The following is a 25,750-nucleotide window of genomic DNA, read 5'->3' as shown; positions in this document are numbered from 1 at the left end:
ATATAAATGGAAGCCATACAAAATGTACTCTTTTGTGTCTAGTTTTCTTCACTCAACGTAATGTATTTGAGATGCATCCATTTTTTTATTGTTTATCAGTAATTTGTTCATCTTCATTGCTGAGTAGAATTCCATTTAATGTATAGACTGCAGTGTGTTTATGTGGTCACGTTTTGATGGGCATTTGGGTCAACAAATAGTTTTTGAGTACAATTTTAACCAGCACAAGTCTTGATATCCACAGATCATGCTAGCAATTATAAGAATGTATGTTTTATAAGGTATTTTTGATAATAGCTTACAGATAGATATAGAGATAGATAGTATTTTCCAACTTCCAAGTATAAATGATTGATGCTGTGTATTATACAAAAAGAAAGATGAAGAATGACTGCCATTTTTTGCTCATCTGTCATATTTCAGGCACACTAATCTTCACATTAACCCTAGAAGGTGGGTAAAAATAATAACAGTTTGTGTTTACATACAGCCAAGCACTGTTCTTAATGCTTTAATAATATTAACCCACCTAATCTTCAAACCAACATCATAAGGTGTAGTTACTCTTACTACCCCACTTCACATACAAGGAATTTAAGTAACTAGTCCAAAGAACACAGTTAGCAAGAGGTGGAGCTGACATTCACCATGGACCATCTAACTCTGGGACTCTTCCTCTTAACCCCTAGACCCATGGCCTCCTTCATTTTTAGTCAGAGAGGCTGAACCTGAGAGATTTAATAAGATATACCAAAGGTGGTGTAGTTAGGGTTAATACCCCAATTCATATCCTAGTTTGATTGACTCTAAAGTCCAAGCTCTGATCTACTTGGGAAATGATATGTCCATGAATAACTAGGATGACATTGGTTGGGTACCCAAGAGCTAGAGAATACCAGAAGAGCTACTGAAGAGTGAAACAGGGCTGTCACTTCTCATAGGAGTCATCAGGAAAAGTGTGGTGAGATAAGTGAACCTCGAAGGGCAAATAGGATTTTTTTGATGAGAGGTGATTTGGTTGGGTCTGAGAAGGGTGTGTGTGTGTGCGTGTGTGTGTGTGTGTGGTGACAGAAGAAAATCAGAACATGACTGATTTCAAGTCTCCAAGGACAGCCCTGGGGAATATAAACATTTTCGAAGAAAGACTAGCTAGCCTATGAAGGACACAGAGAAGGGATGCCTAAAGAAGTGGGAGAAGAAAAGGTGGAGGAATGGGGTGATTCAAGTGAACAAAAGGGAGTCTCATTGCAACTGAAAGATCTGAAAGAAAACTACTGAAAAATGGCCACCAGATTTGTCATTTAGAAAATCACTGGCGACTCTAGGGCGAGTGTTTTTAGTGGTGACAGAAGAGATTGCAGGGGATTGAAGAAAGAATAGGGGAGGAAGGGGATACAGGACATATAGACCACTCCTTGAAGAACTAAAGATGAGAAGGGTATAGAAAGAAAACAGTGGGTATGTGGTCAAGGCAGGCACTACAATGAAAAGGTCTAAGCACGTTGATAACAGAGAGAAAGAACCTACCAAAGGGGGAGGGTGACTCTGGGGGGACTGAGGAGCTGGCTAATGGAGCAGGGTCCCAGACGAGGCAGGGTAAGGTCCATCCACATGCACTGAATGTCCACTTAATGGACATAGCATGCACATTAGTGCAGTGTATTGGGACCAGAAAAAAATCAAAATACCAACACAATAGAATGTAACCCAAAAACAGATGAGTGAAGGTGATATCTTACATTTCTTGGTAGCTGCCATTGTTTCAAAAAAGAAAAAAAAAAATGCCTGTGGGAACTGCTCTTTTGTTCAATTAAAATGAAGATTAACTTGGTAGCTGAGTTTAATTGAAGTTTCCCCTCTACTGTTCAAATAATGGATTTGAACTTGGGACTGTTGGACTTACCAAAGAAATAGGCTTCACTGAAATTTGCAAAGCCAGCTGCAAATAGGACAGATTCTCTTGAGAGTTTTTAGGTTTGTTTTTTTTAAGTGCCAAAATATTCTTCCAGATTTGAATCTGCCCCTCCTCCCTGCTCATGCTCAAGTGCCCTCTCTCTCTCTCTCTCTCTCTCTCTCTCTCTCACTATCTTGCTATCTCGCTATCTCTCGCTCTCTGTGTCAAATAAAAAAATTAAATCTTTAAAAAATTAATCTTAAATACTGAACAGAATATCTGTGTCAAATAAAAAAATAAAATCTTTAAAAAATTAATCTTAAATACTGAACAGAATACTGTGTCAGTTTCCACAAGCACCCTTCTTCCACACATCTCCAAGCGTTCCAAGTCCTGCTGATTAGTCTTATCACAAACCCAGTGAGGATGCCATGGGGTGATGTCCCTTTTTACCTGTGGACAAACCAAGACCGACCTCAAGACCGCTCAGTCTCCCGCTGTAAGTTCAGTGATACTGACAGGAAATCAAAACGACCAGAGTATATCTTCAGGGCAGTTCAGACCCCCTGGGTCCCTGATTGCCCTTCATGTAGGGGGAGTCTTTTGAGGAGAAATAGTCTGGTACTCAGAACTGTGAGTTCTCAGGCTCACTCCTTAGATCTGTCTCCAAAGTTGACTCAAAGCTGCACCAATAATATCTGAAGAGAAAAATATGTATCAAACATAAAGATATTTTGGGGACACCTGGGTGGCTCAGTCGGTTAAGCGTCTGCCTTCAGCTCAGGTCATGATCCCAGGGTCCTGGGATGGAGCCCCGCATCAGGATCCCTGCTCAGCAGGGAGTCTGCTTCTCCCTCTGCCTCTGCCTCTCTCTCTCTCTCTCTGTCTCTCATGAATAAATAAATAAAATCTTAAAAAAAAAAGAAAGTTTTAAATAAAAAAAACATAAAGATATTTTGAACCTTGTTTTTCTTTAGTTCAGACTAAGTAGGGTGCCTGCTGCTGTGGGCTCTGGATGAAATGCTTTAGTGGCATTTCAACAGTCGAGTCCATAGCTCCCTGCTCTGAGGAGCTATCGCCACTAGATGGGACAGCTCGCTACCCCCACTCCTTGTGTTCTGGAGACCCGACTTGTGGTGGTTCAGTTCTGAAAATTGTTAGCTACTCAGACCAGACATGTGGATTATAAAATTTCACTGCTGATAGCATCAGAATCCTGAGTCAACTATGCCAAGACTTGTTCTTATAATCAAAAACACTGTCATGTCAAGACTTGAGAAGTTTGGTGGTGGTTTGTTTTTGTTTTTTTTTTTTTTTAAACCATCCCACCATTAAATTAAAAGGTTTCCTCTAAATTACATATTAAGAATTAAAATCACTAAAATAACCTTAGACTTTTATTTTTTAAGAGAGAAAAGCAATTACTCCTTATAATTTTTATTTTTTCCTACTCTCTGTAATACGGCTTTCTAGTTATACTTAGAAACTTCCAGGAAGCTAAAATTAAAGCTTAAATAATGTTAGTGGGAGTGTATATTACCCTGAAAAAAAATAGGTGGAACTTAGTTTCAGCTCCTAAACATTGTGAAAGAGGTTACATATTTTAATCTGATCTAATTCCAATAATAATGGTCTTAAAAGGAATTTCAATAATGGTGATGACTGTCGGTTACTGAGTACTCCAAGCTATTCATCTTTCTGTTCTCTGAGATTAGGTTGGTATTATTCATCTTTATTTTACCTAAAAGTTAACTGAAAGTTACAGAGGTTAAGTAAAATTCGTATGTTTATAAATAAGGGGAACTAGGATCCAAACTCGAGTCTCTGACTCCGAAGCCCATGCACTGAACCACTATGTCCAACTGCTAAAATCATTAAAAGAGATTAAAAGAGCATCTTAAGTAAGGTTGGTGATGTATTTAACAAATTAAATAATCTCATATTAACTCTAGTGACATTGCTGGTTTACACGTTTATTGAAATATCTCTGAGGGCAATAGTTTGGATCTTTTTAGATTAGTGAAGTCCTACTGTATGGGACGTATTTGGGATTTTTTTTTTTTTTTTTAGGTCCCTAAACATTCAGATACAGAAAATGATTTCTTAAATAAGCCCCTTGTATCCCACAAATAGAACACCTTTTGATACATGAGCCTTTTCTAGACTTGTCTAACTGCCCCTGTTCTGCCTCATATGGCCGTCTTTTCTCCTCTCGATTATAGAGAGGCTGAGTGTGAAAAGACTAGAAGGGAGAATATAGCTATAGCAGACACTGAAATTGTTTGGAAATTGAGGGAGAAGTCAATGGCCTTCCTCTGCCCTTTTCAGGGAGATACAAGACACAGAAGAGCTTTCAGAGTTTGTGTTTTCTTAGGGGAGGGGAGGGACAGGGAGGGAAGAACTTCCCAAGGTGTGAGAAGCACAAATAGAGACCTTTCTCTTTTCTTATGGAAATACTCGAAACCCTTACAAGATTCTTCACAACAGGAGAAAATCCCTCTTGGATGGGTGAGGACAGCAGTGCTCTTTGATTCACGGGGAGCAAATTCAAAGAAAAGCCCGCAGTGCACACAGAACTGTGTGTTGCTTCTCACACAGCAGGCAAGATACCTGCTACCAAATCCTATCTGTAAATGCAAAGCAATGGGGAGAGGGTCCCTTCTGCAACCCCGTTAGGAAAAGAGAAATTGTTGGGTAAGTGCTATTAAAATAAGTTTTAAGAAGTAGCTTATACTATCTTGAAAAGCGAGATACTATAAAAAGAAAAAATTTAAGCAATGAGAGAAGTGATGCATCATGTTCTCCTGTTTTGTGTTTGTTTTTCTTATGGTTAATTTAAAACATTACTAAAGTAGAAAGACAATAAAATGAACCCAACTTCAACAGTTACCAGCTCACAGCCAATTTGTTACACACTCCCTGCATTTCCCCTGAATATTATTTGAACAAATACTAGAAACTATATTATTTCATCTCTGAATATTTCAGCATGTATCTCTGAAAGATACTCTCTTTTAAACAAAACTGCAGTATCATAACCACAACTAAAAAAGTAGCAGTCATCCCTTAACATCATCAAATAGACAAAAAGTGTTCAAATTGCCAATAGTCTCATGAATATCATACTTTTTTAACGGTTTTTTTTTTTTTCCAAGCTAAGATTCTCACATTGCCATCATCTTTTTAAAAAAATCAGCAGGATTCCCTCCCCACCCCTGCCGCTACTTCTCCCCGTTGCAACTTATTTCTTGAAAAAAACACTTTTCTTTCCTTCAGAGTTTCTTTCAGTCTGGATTTTATTGATTGCATCCCTTTGGCATACTATAACATATTCCTCTAACTGCTATATTTCCTAAAAACTGGACATTGCCTCTGAGGCTTGGTCAGACTCAGGTTTGGTGGGGGGTTTTATTTGTTTTGGTCAAGACTATTTCATAGTGCTTGCTCTCATGAGAAGGAACTTAATGTCTAGTTAGCTCTTTTCTGTGCTGTTAGCAGTCACTGATGTTCAAGGCCAAGTCTCCCAGTGTTTTTGGTTTGCTTGGCTCTTTGTTCAGTGTCCCCCAGTGAGCTGGAGCTTTTGGGTAAAGCTAAGGCTCTCAGCTTTGGACCACTAAGAATTTTCAAGGATCCATCACCCCAAAGTTAAGTTTTTTCACAATGATTTAAAAAAAAAAAAAAAACATATCATTCAATTCAATTAACAAATTTCCAGTAAATAAGTAAAATTGCTATTGAAATAAAAAACAAATTTTTAAAAAATGTAAAAGCACACTGTTCTAATTAGATGAATGAGACCATTATTTTGAGCCTCCTTTGCCATAGTCTATTTCTATTTGTTCTTTACCCCTTGTTTATTCTGTGTCGATTTCACTTTACTACTTACTTAATGCTCTTTGAGAACCAGGATGTCTTGAATATGCAGACCTTGGATTATTAGACTCTGGATTCCATGCAGCTGGTCTCCTGCAGGACAACCTCAAGCAGAAGCATGCCTCTACAGTTTACCTTGAGTCTTCCTGGTCTTCGCTCTGTATTCATATGGCACTCTTCTGAGCTGGAGCATGTTTGCCTCCCTCCTCTTCTCTCTTTTCTTCCCTCTTCCTACCTCCTTCCCTAACTTTCTTCTTTTTCTCTACTTTTTATTTAGCCAGCATGATACTCTTTTCCCCAGGTCTACTTTTAAGCCTCCTGACACTGATAAAATCTGTGTCAATGCAAAGAAATTACTTGGGAATGGTGAAATGTGAGCTTGATTCTCTGTGCCCAGAGCTATCTTTCCAAGTGCATAGACATATATTCAGTCATTTAACAAACCCTGGCAATAAGTCCCAACTATGTCCTCAGCGTGTGGGGAGAGAGACAAGTTGCAACACAGTGGAAATGCTAACAAGAATAGATGCAAACAGAGTCCCATGTGACAACTAACAGGTGGCTCGAGGAAGGAGAACTGAGAAAGGGCTTAATCTTGGGAGGAACATTTAAACTAAGTCTTCAAAGAATATGATGAAGACAGCATATTTGTGAAAAAATAGTTAACATACCTTTACATTGTTTTCCTTATTTTGCTGAGGCACTGAACCCAAGTTCTTGGCTAATGGACCCAGTGAGTTGTGTATAGCAACAATTTACCATATCAGTGTTTCCTTCGTATGTATGCAAATATGTGTAAGTTTAAAATATCATTCTCATGAGCATTCCCATCTAATTAATAGTGGGAAAAAGTAACTTTTAAGCATGGGAAGTTTCAGGGTATGGGAGGTTCATGATCACCTTCCCCCACTGCGGCAGGCTTTCGGGTAGTAGCGAGAGAAGGTTCCCAAGATATGAACTCCTGAGTTATTGCAAAAAGTCTACAGATCCACAGGTGTGCTAAGCATCTTTTGGCTGAGTAAATTAGTCTCCCATATAGATGTATTCCTTTTTTTCTAATGTATATAAAATAAGTACTGTTGTTATTATAGTACAAAACTTTTTAAAAGTATCACTGAAGGCATAGTATTAGCTCTCTGTCATTTATACTTTTATTTTTATTATTTTTTTTAAAGATTTTATTTATTTGACAGAGACACAGTGAGAGAGGGAACACAAGCAGGGGGAGTGGGAGAGGGAGAAGCAGGCTTCCCGCCGAGCAGGGAACCCGATGCGGGGCTCGATCCCAGGACCCTGGGATCATGACCTGAGCCGAAGGCAGACACTTAACGACTGAGCCACCCAGGTGCCCCTAAAACCCAAATTTCTTTTTTTTTTTTTTTTAAAGAAATTGTTTTTTTGTTTGTTTGTTTTAAAGATTTTATTTATTTATTTGACAGAGAGAGTCACAGCGAGAGAGGGAACACAAGCAGGGGGAGTGGCAGAGGGAGAAGCAGGCCTCCCGCGGAGCAGGGAACCCGATGCGGGGCTCGATCCCAGGATCCTGGGATTGTGATCTGAGCTGAAGGCAGACGCTTAACGAATGAGCCACCCAGGCACCCCTGTCATTTATACTTTTAAACAACAGATACTAAAATCAAATTACTCTCTTGTATGCCTGGAGCTATGAGTACGTGTTTTGCAGTTGGGAGTTTCTGGAAAATTCTTGACATTAAAAGGGGTCTTTATAAAATACATAGTGCACAACATTGTGAATGTCTTTACTACCCTGAATTGTACCCTTAAAAGCGGTTACAATGGCAAATTTTACATCACGTATATTCTGCCACAATAAAAGAGTCTACTAAAAAATTGTTTTTGACTTGCAACAAAACACGCATGCAAATCAAGGGATCTCATATTTGAAGAAACTGGACATCGTTGGCCTAGAGCTTTTATTAATTTGGCAGATGTTTAGCCATCACCAAGCAAGACTGTGCTCTGTAACTTTTTAAGTGTCAGAGAACCAGAGCATCCTGCATTTCTGGAGCATGTAATCTAGAGGGGACGACACTTAGCTCATCCCTCATGTGTGTGTAATCGCATAACATGATTCCACACTGTGATGTGACTTTACGCTATGGTAAGTGCTATGAAAGGAAACGTATACAGAGCTCTGCAAGCGTGTAAGGGGTAGGGGATGGGGGCTAGTCACGGTGTTCAGAGAAGACTCACAGAAGACTTCCCCGAGGAAGTGACAGTTGGGCTGAGATTTGAATAATGAGCGAGTATAGACAACAGTCATAAGAGGTCATTGCCTACTTATCCATTTCAGACTTTTCTCCTTAATGGCAGGAACCACGTGTTCTTCATCACTTCCCCCCCACCCACAGGTAGCCTTGGGCATGTTGTGAGCCCCCAGTTACTGTTAAGTGGTGAATAAATAAAATACTGAGTAGAAATGCTTATGCTGCATTTGTTCCAAGGGTGTTTGTGGAACCTGGCACCACCTGTTTTCACATCTTTAATTTTCATATTTTTAATTTAACTGGTTTTACAAAGAACTTTGGATGACGTTATAACCTTTGCATATATAGGAAATGCTTCACAGTTTAATTGCTAAATTGTCTTTTTGTGCCAGCAACTCAATCTGGTGCTTCTTTAATTGTTCTTCTGTGTTCTTGCCAACATTTTTGTATCCACTCTCCCACCAGTGTGTTCTAGGTAGCATACTTTGAAGAGAAAGTGTCTGTTAGCCCTTAAGAACACAGTTTTCTCTTTATTTTAGATGAATACACATTTTGAAGCTGTATATTTTGCAAATGAGACAGAGCAATTGATTTATATGGCTCATGGTAAGACATCAGATACCCAGACTGAGCCCACCATGTGCATGCATTTCTTCAGGAACAGAGACTCTATGGGGTGGGTAGAGGTGGGTTTCCCATCTGCCTTAGGTGTATATTATCTTTTCAGGTGGAGGAGAAGATTGGAGAAGTGAGGTAGGGAAGAGGGCCTATGTGATTGACAACATGTAAATGGAGTCTTTTAGGAAATCTACATTGGCTAAAGTAAAAGTTACTATTGTTTTTCATATATAACTTTTACGTGGTTTCTCATCCTGAATCAAATTATGGATCAGTATTAACTCCCATACCAAAAACAGAAAAGAAAAGGAAAACAAGGGACAGGTAAGGCTAAACCGTTGTCCTTAAAATGCCCTGCTGGAAAGTCAGTTAAGGCTTCCTAATGTAAACAAAGGTGTAATGATTAGGAAAAATGATTTCTGTAGACCTTTGTCACTACCCAGGTTATTTCCACAGAGATTTGGATGTGACATAGTCAAATAACATGCCCCAAATTCACAAGTTACACATAGTAAGTATTTTACTGGTAAGGTAATAGACCTTATTTTGTTTCTAAATCTAGGGACTTGGAATAGTGTATCACTTTCAACTTTTTATTATATGTCAAGTCCCAAGATAGATAATAAAATTTTCGTATGAATGCCATAGTTTTTTTTCAACTTTTTATTGTATGTCAAGTCCCAGGATAGACAGTAAAATTTTTCACACGAATTCCATAGTTTTTATTATGTAGTTTCCATTGAGAACTCTGGGCCACTTACAGCATCAGATTTTTAAGGTTTTGGTCAAAGAGGTATATGTTAAGATGAATCTTAAGATGTTAAGAATCGTGGTAGCAGTCAAACACTATATATTAAGGTCAGAATAGCTAAGGGAGAGTTTCTTATTTAAAAACTGGTACCTCGGATACCTCAATATCATAAAAGCCATCTATGAAAAACCCACAGCAAATATCATTCTCAATGGGGAAAAACTGAGAGCTTTCCCCCTAAGGTCAGGAACGCGGCAGGGATGTCCACTATAACCACTGCTATTCAACATAGTATTAGAAGTCCTAGCCACAGCAGTCAGACAACAAAAAGAAATAAAAGGCATCTGAATTGGCAAAGAAGTCAAACTCTCACTCTTTGCAGATGATACGATACTTTATGTGGAAAACCCAAAAGCCTCCACCCCAAAACTGCTAGAACTCATACAGGAATTCAGTAAAGTGGCAGGATGTAAAATCAATGCACAGAAGTCAGTGACATTACTATACACCAACAACAAGACAGAAGAAAGAGAAATTAAGGAGTCGATCCCACTTACAAGTATACCCAAAACCATTAGATACATAGGAATAAATCTAACCAAAGAGGCAAAGAATCTGTACTCAGAAAACTATAGGATACTCATGAAAGAAATTGAGGAAGACACAAAGAAATGGAAAAAAGTTCCATGCTCATGGAATGGCACAAAAACAGCCACATAGATCAATGGAACAGAATAGAGAGCCCAGAAATGGCCCCTCAACTCTATGGTCAACTAATCTTCGGCAAAGCAGGAAAGAATGTCCAATGGAAAAAAGTCTCTTCAACAAATGGTGTTGGGAAAATTGGACAGCCACATGCAGAGGAATGAAACTGGACCATTTCCTTATACCACACACAAAAATAGATTCAAAATGGTTGAAAGACCTAAATGTGAGAACAGGAGTCCCTCAAAACCCTAAAGGAGAACACAGACAGCAACCTCTTCGACCTCAGCCGCAACTTCTTCCTAGAAACATCGCCAAAGGCAAGGGAAGCAAGAACAAAAATGAACTATTGGGACTTCATCAAGATAAAAAGCTTTTGCACAGCAAAAGAAACAGTCGACAAAACCAAAAGGCAACCAGCAGAATGGGAGAAGGTATTTGCAAATGATATATCAGATAAAGGGCTAGTATCCAAAATCTATAAAGAACTTACCAAACTCAACACCCAAAGAACCAATGATCCAATCAAGAAATGGGCAGAAGACATGAACAGACATTTTTCCAAAGAAGATATCCAAATGGCCAACAGACACATGAAAAAGTGCTCAACATTGCTCGGCATCAGGGAAATCCAAATCAAAACTTCAATGAGATACCACCTCACACCAGTCAGAATGGCTAAAATTAACAAGTCAGGAAACAACAGATGTTGGCGGGGATGCGGAGAAAGGGGAACCCTCCTCCACTGTTGGTGGGAATGCAAGCTGGGGCAGCCACTCTGGAAAACAGTATGGAGGTTCCTCAAAAAGTTGAAAATAGAGCTACCATACGACCCAGCAATTGCACTACTGGGTATTTACCCCAGAGATACAAATGTAGGGATCCGAAGGGGTACATGCACCCCGATGTTTATAGCAGCAATGTCCACAGTAGCCAAACTATGGAAAGAGCCAAGATGTTCATCGACAGATGAATGGATAAAGAAGATGTGGTATATATATACAATGGAATATTATACAGCCATCAAAAGGAATGAGATCTTGCCATTTGCAACGATGTGGATGGAACTGGAGGGTATTATGTTGAGCGAAATACGTCAGTCAGAAAAATACATGTATCATATGATCTCACTGATATGAGGAATTCTTAATCTCAGGAAACAAACTGAGGGTTGCTGGAGTGGTGGGGGGTGGGAGGGATGGTGTGGCTGGGTGATAGACATTGGGGAGGGTATGTGCTATGGTGAGCACTGTGAATTGTGTAAGACTATTGAGTCACAGACCTGTACCTCTGAAACAAATAACACATTATATGTTAAAAAAAAAAAAAAAGAAGAAGAAGACAGTAGGAAGGGAGAAATGAAGGGAGGGAAATCGGAGGGGGAGATGAACCATGAGAGACTATGGACTCTGAGGGTTCTAGAGGGGAGGGGGGGGGATGGGTTAGGCTGGTGATGGGTATTAAAGAGGGCATGTATTGCATGGAGCACTGGGTGTTGTACGAAAACAATGAATCATGGAACACTATGTCAAAAACTAATGATGTAGGGTGCCTGGGTGGCTCAGTTGGTTAGGCAACTGCCTTCTGCTCAGGTCATGATCCTGGAGTCCCTGGATTGAGCCCTGAATCGGGCTCCATGCTCCACAGGGAATCTTCTTCTCCCTCTGACCCTACTCTCTCTCATGTGCTCTCTCTCTCATTCTCTCTCTCTCAAATAAATAAATAAAATCTTTAAAAATAAAATAAAATAAAATGTTTAAAAAAAACCTAATGATGTAATGTGATTAACATAACATAATAAAATAAAAAAATAATAAATAAAAAAATAAACAAAAACTGGTACCTCGGGCGCTTGGGTGGCTCAGTCGTTGAGCATCTGCCTTCGGCTCAGGTCGTGATCCCAGGGTCCTGGGATCAAGCCCCACATCGGGCTCCCTGCTCTGCAGGAAGCCTGCTTCTCCCTCTCCCACTGCCTCTGTTTGTGTTCCCTCTCTTGCTGTGTCTCTCTCTGTCAAATAAATAAATAAAATCTTTAAAAAAAATAAAATAAATAAAAAACTGGTACCTCTGCCCCATCAAGGGAGAAGTAAATTAGAAAAATTATAACAATAATGCACTTTTTTTATGCTGTTTAAGAGCATCTGATAATTATTCTTTTTTTTTTTTCTAGGAAAAACCATTGACAAAATCTCTACAACGTGGAGAAGATCCCCAATTTGACCAAGTATGTAGTAATAAGTTATATACATATTATATTCTGGTTTTTATTTATTTCAAAATGCACAAAAGATAAGGGTTGGATGCTCATTATTAGTGTATTGATTAACTTCCTCAAAGAGGATACAGGGATATGATCTTAGGAACTGTGTCTTTCAGCTTTTACAATTATGGCTTAAAGCAGACATTCAGTAGATGTCTATTGTTTTGAACTGGAAAGAATGGGAATATGTTGGAATAATACAAATAGGCCCTCAATTGATCATTTCCTAAATCTTTGTATATCAGAATTAAAGAAACTAAGAAAAGATAAAGGACTTCTATTCTAAAATTTAGTAGAGCTTATTATATTTTCATCCAGCTTTTTTGTGAATGCCCACTATTTGCTTGACACACCACAACAAAATACAAAATTGACCAGTTTTAGTCCTTCAAGAATTCACAATATTGTGAGAGAAAAATCACTTAAACAATATTTGTAAGACAGTATAGTAACTTAGAGTCTAATAGAGAATGTGATACATGAAAAAAAAAAACAATTTAAGGCAGGATAAATACAAAGAAAGTCTTTCGAAAGTAGATCGGGACTAGTAAAAGGGCATCCTGCTCTCAACAGCAGGTAATAAACATAGGAAATCAGGATCTGATAGATCCTGGCTCAGTAACTATAGGCTTCACGTATGTTTAAGAATGGTGGGTAACAGGGCATCAGAGGAAGTGAGAGATGTGTTTGTGGTGTTTCCTGAACTTACGCAGTTAACGACAGAGAAGACAGCATGTTCGCCTTCAAAAACCTCACTTGGAGCCAGTGGTAGAGACAAAATACTGCTGGATGCACCACAGTCTGATCTAATGTGGTGGGGGTTTTCTTGTCTTATGGAGAACACACAGAGATGCACTTTCAGCAGGGCTTTGAAATTGACTTTCATGTGGAATCAGAGGGAAAGTTCTCTGGCTGTTAAAGTCCAGACTTCTTCGGTCCAAAACTGTAAGGACTGGGAGCACCTGGGTGGCTCAGTCGGTTAAGCGTCTGCCTTCTGCTCAGGTCATGTTCCCAGGGTCCTGGGTTGGAGCCCTGCATTAGGCTCCCTGCTCAGTGGGGAGTCTGCTTCTCTCTCCCTCTGCTGCTCCCCCCCTTGCTTGTGCTCTCTCTTGTGTTCTCTCTCTCAAATAAATAAATAAAATCTTTAAAAAAAAAGAATGCAAATATTTATTATCCATCATCCATAATTTTTCACTCTATTTTATGTTCTCTGTATTCTATCCTAGATATTCCTGTCCTAGGATATCACTGTCCTTTCCTCAAAACAAAATTTATTTTTCTTCAGCTTAATCTGTATCTTCCTTTATTCTCTGGGAAAATAATACTTGTAAATTTTAACATTGCATATAATAGTTATCCCAAATGATTTGGCTTAAACACAATTTCCCACTTGTTATTCAGCCCTCTATTTTTGCATTTCAGCATTGTGGGAGAGGGATAGCCTTTGGAATTAGACCAGGTTTAAATCCCGACTTTGCCACTTTAATTAGCTATAATACTTTTAACCTTGTTGCACAGAATGTTGAAATGCAGAATCTCCGCCCTGCCCCAGATCTTACTGAATCAGATTCTGCAGCTTAACAGGATCCCCAGGTGACCCACGCACACATTAAAGCTTGAGCAGCACTGCTCCGTAACACCACTCTCTGTATTAAGGGCGCTTTGCAAGTGAATCAGTAGTAAAATGGTCACTAAGAACTTTCAAATAAGGCACATAAGATTATCCTCTCATCATTAAATCATAAATTTACACATGAACCAGGAGAGAAGGCAACCTACAAAGTCTATTTCACTTTAAAGAGATAGCAAGACTCCCCGCCCTGAGGAAACTTGACGGAAATTGGTCAATTTCCTCTGCTGTTTACTGTTTTGCCAGCAAATTATAACAATCGAAGTTCCATTGGCAATGCCATGGATGTATCAAGCTTTCTTAGTCTTTTGATGTTAAACATTCAAATTATATAATTCCCCTTGTTCTAATAGCAAGCAGTAGGATTTTAATTTGGATTTACACAGAGGTCCATCTCTGCGAAAAGAATGTGCTGGTGATGCCACCTTGCGTGGTGTAGACTCCGTTGCTATGATCGTGGGAGCAGTGGTTAACAGTAGAAGTGGTATGCATATAGTACTTACCAGAGGATAGGCACTATGCTAAGTACATCCTTTGAGTAGTATGCAGCTGGTCCCTGTTCAGAGAATGTTTTTTATCAGTTTCTTCCTTTTAAATGTCACTGGCATGAATGATAGACTAGAGAGAACTGAGCTTCTGCACTTTCAGTGCCTGATCCTGGGTGGTCCTGTTTACTCCTCCACTTAACAAGCCCATGATTCATTTTTCTCTTGCTAGAAATAGAAGCAAAAAAAAAAATCACATAATGCTTTATAATTTATGAAGCCCCTTCTCACGCATGATCTCAGCTGACATCACTCACTGCTTCCAAGAACCCCAAGAAGAAGCCGTCGTCATCATCATCATCTCTATATTACATTTCATGGGAATGAGTCTCAGACAGCTTGCCCAACACTATATGACTAAAGCCTGAAGGAGCCAAGACTGGCATCCACTTGTTCAGACTATAAAGCCAGTGCTTTTTACTCTATAACATGCTTCTATATCTAAAAACTAAGGTGGCGAGAATTTAGAGAGGAGTTTTCAACAGGTAAGGGATCTCAGATCCTGTATCAGTTAATATTAGGTTTGGCTGCAAATGACACATAAAATAACAGCGACTTGAATAAGAGTTTTTTTCTCTCTCACATTCAAGAAATACAAAGAAAATCAGTCTAGAATCTTTATATTATTTTTGTTGTCTTGTGTATGGCTCATCTCATAGTCCAGTTTGGCTTCCAGAACTCAGCCATTATGTCTGTATTCCAAGCAGCAGGAAGGAGAAATAGAAAAAGAATTATAGGCAAAAAAATAAAAAACCAGAATGTCTCAACATTGCACACACCGCTTCTGCTCATATTCAGTTGGCGAGATCTTAATCACATAGCCACATATAGCTGTAGGAAAGATTGGGAAATTTTATTTTGAGCAATCATTTGTCCATCTAAAAATCAGGTATTTTATTGGGGCACCTGGGTGGTTCAGTTGGTTAAGCAAGCGTCCAACTCTTGATCTCAGCTCAGGTCTTGATCTCAGGGTCGTGAGTTCAAGCCCTGCATTGGACTCCCCACTGGGCATGGAGCCTACTTAAAAAAAAAAAAAAATCAGGTATTTTATAACTAAGGAAAAAGCATAGACTGGATATTAGGTATTATCTATCTTTCCTAGATATCATATAGTAGAGTTTTTACCAAATGCCCAATAAAGAATACTGTTTACAGTTCTGTATACCTCTTTTTTTTTCACTGTGGAATATTCCTAGAATTTGTCAGTTTTACAGTTTGAATTTTAAGATATATATATTTAGGGGTTAAAGCTTATGTTTTCTTTTATATGCTTTATATATAACTATTGGCTTCATATCTCTTAATTTAATCTAATTACAATCTAACCCTGTATAGGTTAAACCTGGGGGGAAAAGTCCTTTTGTTTCATAAATGACAAGGTGTCTAAACAGGATTGCTTTTTTTAAGTTCAGTATTAGTGGAAGAAAAATCATACTAGTAACTGCTTTACACATTGGAGAGCTTGGAATTTATACCCTTGTTCCCAGAATTTCACTTTTTACAAATTTCATGAATTCGTGAACTTGACCCATTTTTATACAGCACCTGCTATGTGGCAACCATGTAACAAGCATTATGCTAGCTGGTGGAAATAAAGATGAAGGAAACATGGTGCCTGCACTGGGGGGGCCCCCAATTATGGGTGAGACAAAGAAGAAATATGATCAAATTATAATCTCAGGCTAGTAAGTAAGCTCACCGTGGAAGGACCAAGTATCATGTGAGCCCCAGGACAGCAAGCTTTGCCCTGTACTGGGGAGCCAGCGATGGTTTCAGTCCCTGCTAGTGAGAAAGTCATACTAGTAATGAGACTTAATAAAGGTGGAAGAGATTGCCAGCAGCATTTCGGAAATGTATACTGCCACCAATTTATTTTAAATACCGAAATTACCTGTCAGGGCTTCGAGTAGAATGAGTGAATAATTGTCCTAGTGGTAAAGTTCTTTATTTTAGCAAACATTTATCAAAAGTGTGTGTGTGTGTGTCTGTGTGTGTGAAAAAAAAAGTGTGTGTGTGTGTTTACCTGTACATACACACAAAGCTCTGTATGGGACAGAGATGGAAGGATGTGGTCCCTGCATTCCAGGAGCTTCAGATCTGGAAGAGTTTAAGGCAGTGCACAAACAACTCTGACAGGGGAACGCGTGTGTCAGAAATGCCACATGGATGGCGCAACAGTAAACATTGTGAGATTTCAGGGAACAGAAGACATACACTTCAGGGCCTGATGGCTAGAGAAATCTTTCTAGAAGAGGACATAGTTTATCAGGTGTCTGAAACAATAGAAGCGATGGGATTTTACTGGGTGTTGATGGTAAAGAGGATAGGAAATGTGCAAAGGCCCTGAACAGAAAAAATGACATTTTAAGTTATCTTTGGAGACTGATGAATGGGTCTGTTAGTTGAGACAGAAGATGTGTATTGTTAAAAGATAATATTCAGAAAGAGGCGACATTGTGACTCTCATAGAAATATAAAATGAACACAGGTGAGAGATAAAAACTCGTGTTTAATGAGGAAGTTATAACCAGTTCAGAAGAGAACCCCAAAATGGACCCATTTATAGGTCAGGCACTTTGAAATGAATGCCCAATCAGAGGCAAAACTGGCTTTTTCCAACAGTGGGAGAGTGAAGTCAATTGAACCTTCACTGGGCACAGTGTTTTTTTCTGTCTGTAGACAAGAATCCTTGGCATTGCTATCAGTAGTCTATCATATGCACAATTTTAAAATAGCTCAAAGGCATTAAAAGGTGCATAGCTCCCGCAGACTCAAATTAGATAACCCCTAGAGAGGTGAGCTCTGAGTGATGCATAGTTTTCTACTGAGACACAAAATTTTCCTATTGGCTGGGAGTGTTAGGGAAGAGACCAGGTAGGAAAGGATCAGACTGTGGGAGACTTTATGGCATTGGGGGGAGCTTTATCTCAGACATACCAGGATCAATTTGATCAAAGTAGCAACTTGGTGTCAACCCTGAGGTAGCAGGGTTCGTGAATGAAGAGATCCTTGAAGTGTGGAGGCATTTGGGGAGTTTGGGTGTTGATAAAGATTTGAGACTGAAAGGGTCCAAACTAAAACGGAGACAATGGAACTAGAAAGAATAATCTTATGTAAAATTGTATAGGAAGAATCAATATTGGTTGAGAGAAGGAGAAACAAAAAGTAACTATGGTTTTCAACCATGGTTTGGAACCATTTCTATTCAATTCAACAAATACTGAGTGGCCAAGCATACTAGGACCTGTGCAAGGTTCTGGGGTTACAAAAACAGTAAGATAGAGTTCCTGCCCTCAGGGAATTCTCAATCCCAGGAACAAGGCAGATCCCAACAAGTAACAGCGCAGCATGAATGCTATACCCGAGGTCCATTTCAAGTGCTTTGGGAACTCGGGCAAGGGAGCAGTTAATGATGCCCGGAAGGTAGACAGCTATGTCACAGAAGCAGTCAGGGCCCAGTGGCATTTTAAAGACATCTGTTATCCAGAGGAAATGGGTTGGATCATGCCAGGCAGAAGGGTCTGCGTGGACAAAGAAGTTGCAGTGTGAGGAGCAGAGTACGGAGGAGTGACTGGGGCTGAAGCGGGACAGGCACACGGGGGCCCAAGGACACCATGAAGTCTGGACTCTCTCTGATAGATAAGAAGTGCTTCCAACAGAGAAAAGCTGGGCTTAATGAGAGGTTATAAATCATTTTACACGTATTGAATTTTCAGGGAGGGTAAGATATCTGAGGAGAAATAACCGGGGCTCGCTCATTTATGGGGTCACTCAACAGACACCGAAGGATTAGAGACCAGAGCAAATGCGTGGAGAATATCCTAGGGAAGCAGAGTTTAGGATCAGGAAGTAGGATCCACAGAAGGATGCCCAGAAAAGAAATGGTGGCCAAAAAAATTGGAAGAAGCCTCAGAAGAAGATGCAGCTTTGCAGGGCAGGGATGGGCCATTATGGCAGCTGGGCAGAGACCCTCACAGAGGAATGAGAGATCAGCAGTTAGTTGCTCACTGGAAACCAGCTTTGAGAAAGCCTTTGGCTGCGATGCTATTTGTTGACATGTAGAATGCAGTTTCATAGTCGATAGATTAATATTAAATAGTTTAAGCATTTATGCTAGGTTATGCTGGCTGATGATGACTGGCTGTAACACTTCAATGGAAAAGCAGTATACCAGACAGAACACAATCGTGGTACTGGTGATGAGTTTCCTATCTGTGGTCTGTTGCGGGGGGAGTCCTATGAATGGAGGCCATGGTGAGCTCCCCGTTTTAACTTCAAGTGACTCTCCTCTGTTATCAAAGTTTACAGATATCCTCTTTAAATATTAAGTCCAAGGCATTTTATTTTGGATTCTCGGGTGCAACAGTAGCTAACCTGTGATGAGCATGGACATGGGTAAATGGGGACCAGATGCAGCTGAAATACCGCGTTAACCCATTTTAAACAGGGAAAAACAGTACTCCACAGTAAGCCTCACCTAATGGAGGAGGTACTGATACTCACTCGATACATTTACACACAGAGATGAAAATTGTGGCTGTAGAATAAAGGAATCACCGAATCATTATCATTTCATATACCTTCCAGCTACATGTGCTTTCTTGCTTTTTTTACATGTGCTTTCTTGTCAAGTTTGTCTGCCCTTGGTTTTAGACTTTTGCTTCTATCTAATAATGACCTAAACATGCAGTAAGTCACCTGACACCAACGTTTGTATGCTGCATGCTGTTTTCTATTTGAAGTATTGCTCCAACTTCGTCTCTGAAAACAGTCGCATACAGTAAGGGGAAGTTATTTCCTCTTGGTGTAGTAAAGTATGATTACTCCCCAAAGGAGCTGGTGCCAGAACAACCAGAACTAGGCTCCAAATCCTTACTTTCACGGGCGAATTGTCGTACTGTGCTTCAGTACTGTGTAAGTAACCATGTGGGAGATGAGAGAGAGTCTAGGTTAAGATGGGCAGCATCACCGAGTCCTGAGGAGGAAAGCATTTCAAGGAGAACCTGAGAAAGAGTGTCATTTGCTCAGGAGACCTGAGGGGGAATGACCACAAAGTCCTGTTGGTCGGCCAGTGGGTTTGCCCTTTCTGATGTTTTACATAAAGGTTACCGGTAGTGTGGCAAGAGCAGAAATCGGGTGTCAGAGAAGTGAGGCAGGAAGAGGAAACATCACCAATGCTTGGCTGATTGAGAGTTTGGCCAGAAGAAGGGTGGGTCCCCAGATGAGGGATGGGAGAGCAGAATCCAATGAGGCCCTTGTGTGTTTTATGGAACCCTCTTGTGCTGAATGAAATACAAGAGCTTAGCGCTGTGCCTTTCTGCCAACGGTTGTGTCCATTCTTCATTTACATTTGGGCTCAGTGTTTTCAGGTGGTTGCGATTCCTGAGAGACTGATGTGTATATAAGTTGGACTCACAATAAGTGGTTTTATTCTACCTATTGATTCTGGTTCCAGGATAGTGTCCTTTCCCAGAGTGAGCTGTTGCCTGCAGCAAACCCAGGGAGCCCCGTGCTCCCTACCTTTCTCTTATGGCACTAATGTAGGACAGGCATTGCTCAGACCCCTCAACAAGGAAGCCTTTGCAAGGCCCTGTGTTTGCATCTGCTGGAGCCAGAAAAGTGTGGGAACACAAACCAAGCTACCAGGGTTATAATGGAGGCCCTGGTATCTTTGTGCTTGGATGAGAGCTAGGTGGGTCTTTCTTTTTTTCTTTTCCTTTCTTTTCTTTCTTTCTTTCCTTCTTTTTCTTTTTTTTACAATATCAGCTCTGATAAGTAAAATCCTGTCAATAATTTCTATCATTTGTTCTGTCATTAACTTAGCCTATGATCCTCTCAGAGTCAAAATTTTTTATGTCTGGGCTTCAGTTTCAGTATTTAGAAATGGAAGAGGAAAATAGAAATAGACATTTTTAAAGGTCTGTTATGTGCCCCACCCTTTATAGTATCTTATTTACTCTTTGGAAAAAACCCAGCAAGGTAAATATTCTTCGGTCCCGTTTTACAGCTGGAAACACAGAGCCTCAGAGAAGTGGACATGCCCAAGCTCACACAGCCAATAAAGGACGGAGCTGTAACTTGAACTTAGGACCATCTGATCTTCCCAATGCACTAATGAAATTTTGAAAACGTGGCTTGTGAAGGATCAGTCATCACATAGGGGGTTCTGAGAACATTATTTAAGTTGCAGCTTATTGGCAATTCAGTGTGACATATTCTTTACTAGTGTCATCTCTATAAATTCCAGATACTTTGCTCAGGCATTCTAAATAACTGGGGTTTTCCTCTAGATGTTAAATATTGACATACTTTTGTAGCACCTCAGTTTCTTTTTTTTTTTTTTTTAAAGATTTTACCTATTCGTTTGAGACACAGAGATACAGAGAGAGAGAGAGAGAGCATGAGCAGTGGGAGAGGCAGAGGGAGAGGAAGAAGCAGACTCCCCGCTGAGTCAGGAGCCCAATGTGGGACTCGATCCCAGGACCCTGGGATCATGACCTGAGCCGAAGGCAGACGCTTAATCATCTGAGCCACCCAGGCGCCCCCACCTCAGTTTCTTAATATGTTAAAAACACCATCTATAAATAGGAAACACATGGTAAAATAAATCTATACCTCTCTAATAGAGCGAAAATAACTTTTTACCATCTTGGGTAGGCAATAATTTTTCTGGAAAGGAGGCAGATGAAATTCTAGTGCTTCAACACTGATTCTAATGCTACAGTTCAATCAAAATCTATTTAAAATATATAAATGAAAAATATAAGCAGTCAAGAGTAAAACCCAATTAACTGGCATTGGATTCATATTAGTGTTATTCAGTGTTTCTTCAATTATTCTCCAGTGGAACAGTTTGTTCTATAAAATGAACTAAGATATTAAAATCAAATAATACAGATCTTTTCCTAATTTGCAGGAAAAATAGATTTAATATGTAGATTTATATAATTTTAAGTTTTTGTAAGAAATTATTCTTAATCCTTTGGTATCTGTCCCCACTGATTGAATGCTAGATTATCTGGCACTAGTATGATATATGATCAAGTAAAAAAAATCACACTTGAATTACTGTAATAAATCAGCATTTTGTGGTATTACATAGACTGTACCCTGACCCCCAGGTACTTGGCCATCTGAACTATTTTGAGAAATTAAACTATCAGTGAAGTTAGTTTAAAATTTATTCACGAAATGCACCACTCAGGACAAGTCAGCCTTATTACTGTAAGATATGAAGTGACTCCACTGAGTAATTATTCAAATATTTATGTAAAGTTTCCTTCTTTGCATTCAGCAAGTATAATAAAATGCTTATGAAGAATTAATGTCTTAACCTATAGCATAATGGACAGTCTCTTTTAGCCTATTTATACATAAAATGCCAAAATAAACATCAAGAAACATTTGCAAAGTACATTTAGTATCCCCCTCTATCCCCCCAAAAAGAAAACACCAGTATGAAATGGTTATGTGATTCTGTGCACTTCATCTCCTCAAGCTGCACAGTACCTAGCTCATCTATGATGGAAGAATATGATCATTTAAATGCAACAAGAACATCTTTGTAAATGGGCCTGCCCCCTTTCAACAGCAGTACAGAGCTAGAATTCATCTCACCATTGGCTCTGCTTCCCGTAAATGAAGGAGTTGAGTAACCAAGAAGCCAGCTAGACCTTCCTCCCTTCCTGAGCTTTGAGGGCCAGGTCTTTGCAAATTCCACCCTTCCTTCCTGAAAGCCTGGACTCAAAAGGGCTATAACCGAGAGATGGAAAAAACACATCCACCCCATCCTGACCTTTCATCTCTTCTAAGATGGTCTCAGTATATTTGCCATGGAAAGTATGTCCAGTAGATATAATACCAAGAATGGCTTTGAGATGACTTTAATGGGTAGAAAAAATTATTATGGCTGAGCTTTAAAGAATACTATTGACGTTCTCTATGGAGCACGTGGGTTACACCTAAGTAAGTGTAAGTAACTCAACATTGTGTGCTCTACCCAGAGATCATTAGGGGGTAAACATAGGTTTATATCACATTTATGGGTCTGTAGTAAATAACAGAAGCATGTAAATATCCCACACAAGTGTTTTTTAATTAAACTTTTTATTTGTAAATAGTTACAGAAAAGGTTTAAAGATAGTACAGACACTTATCAGGTTCCCCACACCCGGTTTCCTTTATTAACACCTTTCCTTACCATGTATATTTGTCACAACTAAGAAACCAACATTGGTACATTATTAGTAACTGAATTCTGTATTTGCATTTTATTTCTTTTTCCTGAATAGCTCTTTTCTGTTCCAGGATACTGTCTAGGATACCACCTTATATTTATTGATCGTGTCTCCTTTAGTCTCGTCCGGACTTACACAAGTATTTTTAAATTACTGAACTACAATAGTAGATGGTTGGGGATTTTATTACATATGCGATAATTAAGGCAGTATTAACCCGTGGTGAGGAACTCTGAATTCTGATTTTTTTTCCCCTTCTGGGAGGAACCGCCTTCATTTCCCAATTCAAAATATTAGATGAGATGGTGGTGATTGGAAGTACCCTTTCTTGTGCTGGGGTAACTTTAGAGAGAACTTGTAAATTACCCCATGACATGCCATAATTTGCTTTCCTCCCCAAATTTCCCACTGTTATATCCACAGGAACAAAGGGAAAATATGTTGTGGCTGTGAATATTACAGTGTGTGGGGGGAGGGCTGTTTTTAAAAAAATAGATATTTTTCAATTTAAAAAAACTGGTGATTATGTTCACAGGGCAGGCAGACTGCAATAGCCTATTTATTTCTGAAAACTGATATTAAACCATAGCTAAAGATAATGTACAATTTTGTGTATGTACTTATAACCATAATCGTAAGAGAGAGCAAGAAAGAGAATCTGAGGAAGAACACATAATTGTCCCGTTCAATCTTAGAGCTGCTTTTAAAGTTGACAGTGGAAAGTCCCATTGACACGAAGCACTTGAGCTCTCCTTGCTCTAGTTCCTTTATAAAAAGAAGTTAAGCCTCTCCTGCTGAACTACAGAAACATTTTAAGTTAACTAAGGTTTTCCATTTCTTCTGCCACCTCCCGGCTCAAGCCATGATCACTGTGTGCCTGGAACTGTTGCAATAACCTCATTCAGTTTGAGAGAGAGAGTGAAAGTGTGTGTGTGTGTGTGTGCATGCGTGTGCTCACGCTCCTAACCACCCCTGTTGGCAGACCCTTTTGGTCCATCCTACACATCACTGCTGAAGTAAACCTCCTCAGCATGTCTACGGGCTTATTTTCCTATTCAGAAATCTTTAGGGGCTTCCCATTTTCTAGAGAAGAAAACTAAAATTCTTCAGACTAGCATTAAATACTTGCTATGATTTAGTTTCAGCTTAAAATTTTCAACAGTATTTTTCTTTAGTATACCAAAGTCCCTACACCAGGCAAATATTTCTTCTCTCAGTTCACTCAAAACCTTCATTATTAAATTAATCACTGTAATTATTATGAACAATTATTTTGCACCTTCATCACCATAGGCTTCCTGCCTTTGAGTCTTTGCTTAGCTTTTTTCTTGACTCTTAATCTCACATTTCTACCCTTTCTATAAAAGGCCCAGGTAAAACATGTCTCTTTACCTCCCACCTACCTCTCCCTGTAGTGATCTCTGTCCTGAGGACTCCTGATTTCCGTGTGCACTCTCAGTATGTCGGTGTATCTCCTCCAAGTTGTGTTTTCTGTATATGCATACTTACCGTAGGGTCTGCACCGAGTTGGAATCTTACCAGTTAAATGATTTTTAAATTCTTCTTCCACTTAACATTATATAAACATTTTCATGTCATTAAATATTTTTGAAATGTGACTTTTAATGGTTTCAGAGATAATCTACATCACATTATTCGACATTGTATTAAGGCATTTACACATAGCTGGACATTTAGGGTGTTCCCATTTTTTTGTATAATATGTAATGTTGTCCTGAACATTCTTACTCACCTCTAATTATGTATTTGAGTTAAATTCCTAAGAATGGGCTTATTGAGAATGCCTTTTATTAGGTTCTTGATCTGCATTTCCAAATTTCCTTCCAGATAGGTTATGCCAATCTTTTTCATCTATCAGTAGTGTTTGAACATGCCTATTTAATCACTGTCTCATCGGCACTGGGGGGTTATAATTTGCTTGTAAGAAATTTTGTGAATTTGTGTTTGTAAATGAGGTGGTGAAAATGTATCTCACTGTAGGTTTACATGTTCTGTTTATAAGGCCTTTATCAGAGGGGTGTTTGCCAGTATTTTCTCTGGGTCTACAGCCTGTCTTTTCATCAGTTTCTTGACAGTATCTTTCTAAAAGCAGAAGCTCTTAATTTTTTTACTGAACTATTGTTGACACACAATGTTACATTAGTTTCTGGTGAATAGCGTAGGGATCCCACAAGTTTATACATTCTGCTGTGCTCACCGCAAGTGTAGCTCCCATCTGTCCCTGTACAACATACGGTATCATTGACTAGATTCCCTAGGCTGTGCCTTTTATCCTCGTGACTCATTCATTGTATAGCTGGAAGTCTGTGGCTCCCACCCCCTTTGCCCATTTTGCGCATCCCCCAACCCCGCCCCTCTGGCAACCTTTAATTTGTTCTCTGTATTTATGGGTCTGATTCTCCTTTTTGTTTGTTTTGTTTTTCAGATTCCACATATAAGTGAAATCATAGAATATTTGTCTTTTTCAGTCTTATTTTACTTAACATAATACTCTCTAGGTCCATCCATGTTGTTGCAAATGGCAATATTTCATTCTCTTTTATGGCTGAGTAATATTCCATTGCATATATGTACCACATCTTCAGTATCCATTCATCTATGGGTGGATACTTGGGTTGCTTCTGTATCTTGGTGGCTGCATCAATTTACATTCCTACCAACAGTGCATGTGGGTCCCTTTTGGACACATCCTCACCAACACTTGTTATTTCTTGTCTTTTTGATTCTAGCCATTCTGACACATATAAGGTATTTATTATATTATATTATATTATATTTATTATATTATAGTGGTTTTGATTTGCATTTCCTTGATAATTAGTGATATTGAGCATCTTTTCATACGTCTGTTTGCCATCTCTTTGTCGTCTTTGGGAAAAAAAAGTTGGCTTAAGTCCTCTGTCCATTTTTAATTGGATTTTTGGGGGGAGTTTTTGGTGTTGAGTTGTATTAAGTTTTTTTAATATATTTTGGATATTAACTCCTTAT

General features: G+C 39.2%; 1 protein-coding gene across 12 annotated transcripts in view; it reads left to right on the top strand.

Annotated features, from left to right (window-relative positions):
• Nucleotides 1–25,750, top strand: part of FRY (FRY microtubule binding protein) — a 347,615-nt gene that overhangs the window by 145,412 nt on the left and 176,453 nt on the right. For all 12 annotated transcript variants that reach the window (XM_035003581.1, XM_035003580.1, XM_035003582.1 and 9 more), the window contains one exon: nt 12,240–12,293. In XM_035003581.1, coding sequence (XP_034859472.1) covers nt 12,240–12,293 — 54 coding nt within the window. The remainder of the gene's footprint in view (nt 1–12,239; nt 12,294–25,750) is intronic.

The sequence above is a fragment of the Mirounga leonina genome, unplaced genomic scaffold, assembly GCF_011800145.1.
Source record: "Mirounga leonina isolate KUSES-001 unplaced genomic scaffold, KU_Mleo_1.0 Mir_127, whole genome shotgun sequence".
Classification (NCBI taxonomy): domain Eukaryota; kingdom Metazoa; phylum Chordata; class Mammalia; order Carnivora; family Phocidae; genus Mirounga; species Mirounga leonina.
This window is presented reverse-complemented; position numbering and strand designations above follow the sequence as displayed.